Source organism: Elephantulus edwardii, unplaced genomic scaffold (assembly GCF_000299155.1).
Source record: "Elephantulus edwardii isolate Elephantulus edwardi_28Jun2011 unplaced genomic scaffold, EleEdw1.0 scaffold00039, whole genome shotgun sequence".
Classification (NCBI taxonomy): Eukaryota; Metazoa; Chordata; class Mammalia; order Macroscelidea; family Macroscelididae; genus Elephantulus; species Elephantulus edwardii.
The window spans coordinates 8,913,904-8,916,449 of record NW_006399789.1 but is presented as its reverse complement, the minus strand read 5'-3'; the positions used below and the strand labels follow the sequence as shown (position 1 = coordinate 8,916,449).

General features: G+C 39.9%; 1 protein-coding gene across 1 annotated transcript in view; it reads right to left on the bottom strand.

Annotated features, from left to right (window-relative positions):
- The window catches only part of AHI1 (Abelson helper integration site 1), a 202,890-nt gene that overhangs the window by 192,994 nt on the left and 7,350 nt on the right, over window positions 1-2,546 (bottom strand). Inside the window, exon 2 of the mRNA XM_006885009.1 lies at window positions 1,097-1,221. Within this exon, the coding sequence (XP_006885071.1) occupies window positions 1,097-1,221 (125 nt within the window). The remainder of the gene's footprint in view (window positions 1-1,096; window positions 1,222-2,546) is intronic.

The following is a 2,546-nucleotide window of genomic DNA, read 5'->3' as shown; positions in this document are numbered from 1 at the left end:
GGATGGCGGGGAAGAAGAACAAACTGGGGAGGAGGGTGGAGAGAATGGTGCGGCAATGAAGGAGTGAAAGCCCAGAATCCCTGTGAATGTTCACTGAAACTAATAAAATTTAATAATAATAAAAAAAAACCAAAAAAAAACGGCACCTGAGTCAAGTAACCCAAGCAAAAAGGGGAAATTTAAGGTTGGCCAACTGACAGTTGGATGAACGCCTCTGCCTATCCTCAACTCTAACTGTGTTAAACAGGAAAAACCTTTCACCCAGAGCATACAGCAGTTGAGCTGAAGACAGGACAGCATGTTTCTGGTAGGTACCACCTGCACTCACAACCGAGAATGATTATGGTATAACTAACCAACAGAAGAATAGTGATTCTCAGATGTAAAGATACTGCAAACAACTTATGGTGTCAGAACTGACTCCCAGCTCACCTCCCAGCTGCTTTTCAGAGACTGTGAACAGCACAGGAGGAGACAGTCCTTCTATCTCCCACAGAGCAGCAAGTGGATTTGAACTGCTGGCCTTTACGTGATTTTTTGCTCTTTTTGTTTTTGGTTATGTCTTTGCGAGGATTCAAAGGAGTAAACAGCACAGCTAAACTAACGAAATAGGTCTGAAGACTACATAGTGCTTTAACTACATTCTCAGAGCCTCTCTAATGCACTGAGGCTGTAGCTCACTGCAGATTTGATTAGTAACAAAAAAAAGACGATGACTAGGGAGGACAGAAGAATCAGTGCTTTTGAACTGAGATACTGGAGAAGAATACTGAAAATCCTATGGACGGACACTAGAATAACCAAGGAGGAGGTGCAACCAAGGTTCTCTGTAGAGGCAGGGATGGTGAAACTTCATCTCACAGCCTTTGGGTATTCTGTCAGAAGGGATCAGTCCTTGGAAAAACTCAAAGAAAGGTAGGAAGTTAAATTGATACAGTCACTGTAACAACCATAGATCCAAAGTTGGTGCAGGACAGAGCAAGTTCAGATAGGAGGATGGTTAAAGGACTGCTCTTTCATAGTCACCTCCACAACTCATAACAATTCTAAGCAGATAAATAAATCACCATGGTTATAGACAGTGTAAATTACTTACAGAGACATTTTCTCCAGATTTGGTTAACTTTTTCTTCAATCTTTTCCTTTCACGTATTAGATCATTGTGGGCTTTGAGCAACTCTTCAAAGCGAACTTTGGTTTTTACTTTTGCTTCACTCTCAACTACAAATGACAGAATGACTTAAGTCATTTTTCTAGACAATTCTATTATAACATACATCTGCATTATTATGATGTTAAGAAATACAGTCTTGTAAACGCCTGCATGAGGTATCCAGCTGCATCAGAACTGACCACTCCTTTTTTCTAAGGTGATACTTTATTGACCCATGTTTCTTATTTCTTACCTTGTGGATCACTCTAAGTATCCTTTGCTACATTAACTTTCTCTTACTTATGATGCATTGTAACATCTTTTACTGTTAATTATGTGAGCTTATGAACATCTCCAAACTTCAATTTCTTTGTATGTAAAATCACTGCTAACACACATCTACCTGACAATCAGCATTCAACAAATATTTTTAAAACATCTTTGAAAATATAAACCAGGAAATGTTATTGTCCTACTTAAGCATCATTTCTCATGTCACTGAGGATAAAGTGAGCCCTTAGTGTACCTGACAGGGTACAGAAGCATGTCTTTATTTTGCTATCTCTGTACAGCTTCAAATCAAGACAAATATCCTTTCAGATCTCCCCATTTCAGCCACAGTATCCTTTTTCTAGCTCTGGTGACACACTGTATTACATATGCTGGTAATCAGAAAGTCAAAGGTTCAAATCCACCAGCTGCCCTATTGAAGAATGATGGGCAGTCTCCTCCCACAAAGACACTGAACCTTAGAAACCCAAAGGTGAAGTTATACTAAGTACAGACTTATCCATTCAGTTAAGCATATTGGCTACTTTTATGTTACACCAGCAGGTGTAAGTAGTAGCAGAAATGAACTGTTGCTACAGAAACCAAGTTCTACAGTATTTATTACCTGGCTCTTTAAGAAGAAACTTGCAGATATCTGTCCTAGATTAAAACATTCAGTCTTGATGGCAAAGAATAAAAATTAAAGATAAAAATGTAATTATCATTTATTTTGCTTATCTGGACCCCACATTACAATCAGTCAAAAATTTGCTGTTGTTTCATTGGTTGTTGTTATTGCTGTTAGGTGCCATCATGTCGAGTACAACTCACAGAGACCCTATGAACAAAAGATCTGAACCGTGTCCTGCTGTGCCGTCCTCACACTTTTTGACACACAAGAGCTCATTACAGCAGCCATGGTATCAATCCAGCTGGTTGAAGATCTTCCTCTCCTTCGTCGACCCTCCACCCTTCCCAACATCATGTCTTTCTCTAAGGAACAGCACCTCCGAGCAACGTGCCCAAAGTGTGTGAGGTGAAGCCTCATCATTCTTGTCTCCAAAGAGCATTCCAGCTGCACCCTCTCAAGACATACCTGTTCTCTCAGCCGTCCATAGGATGT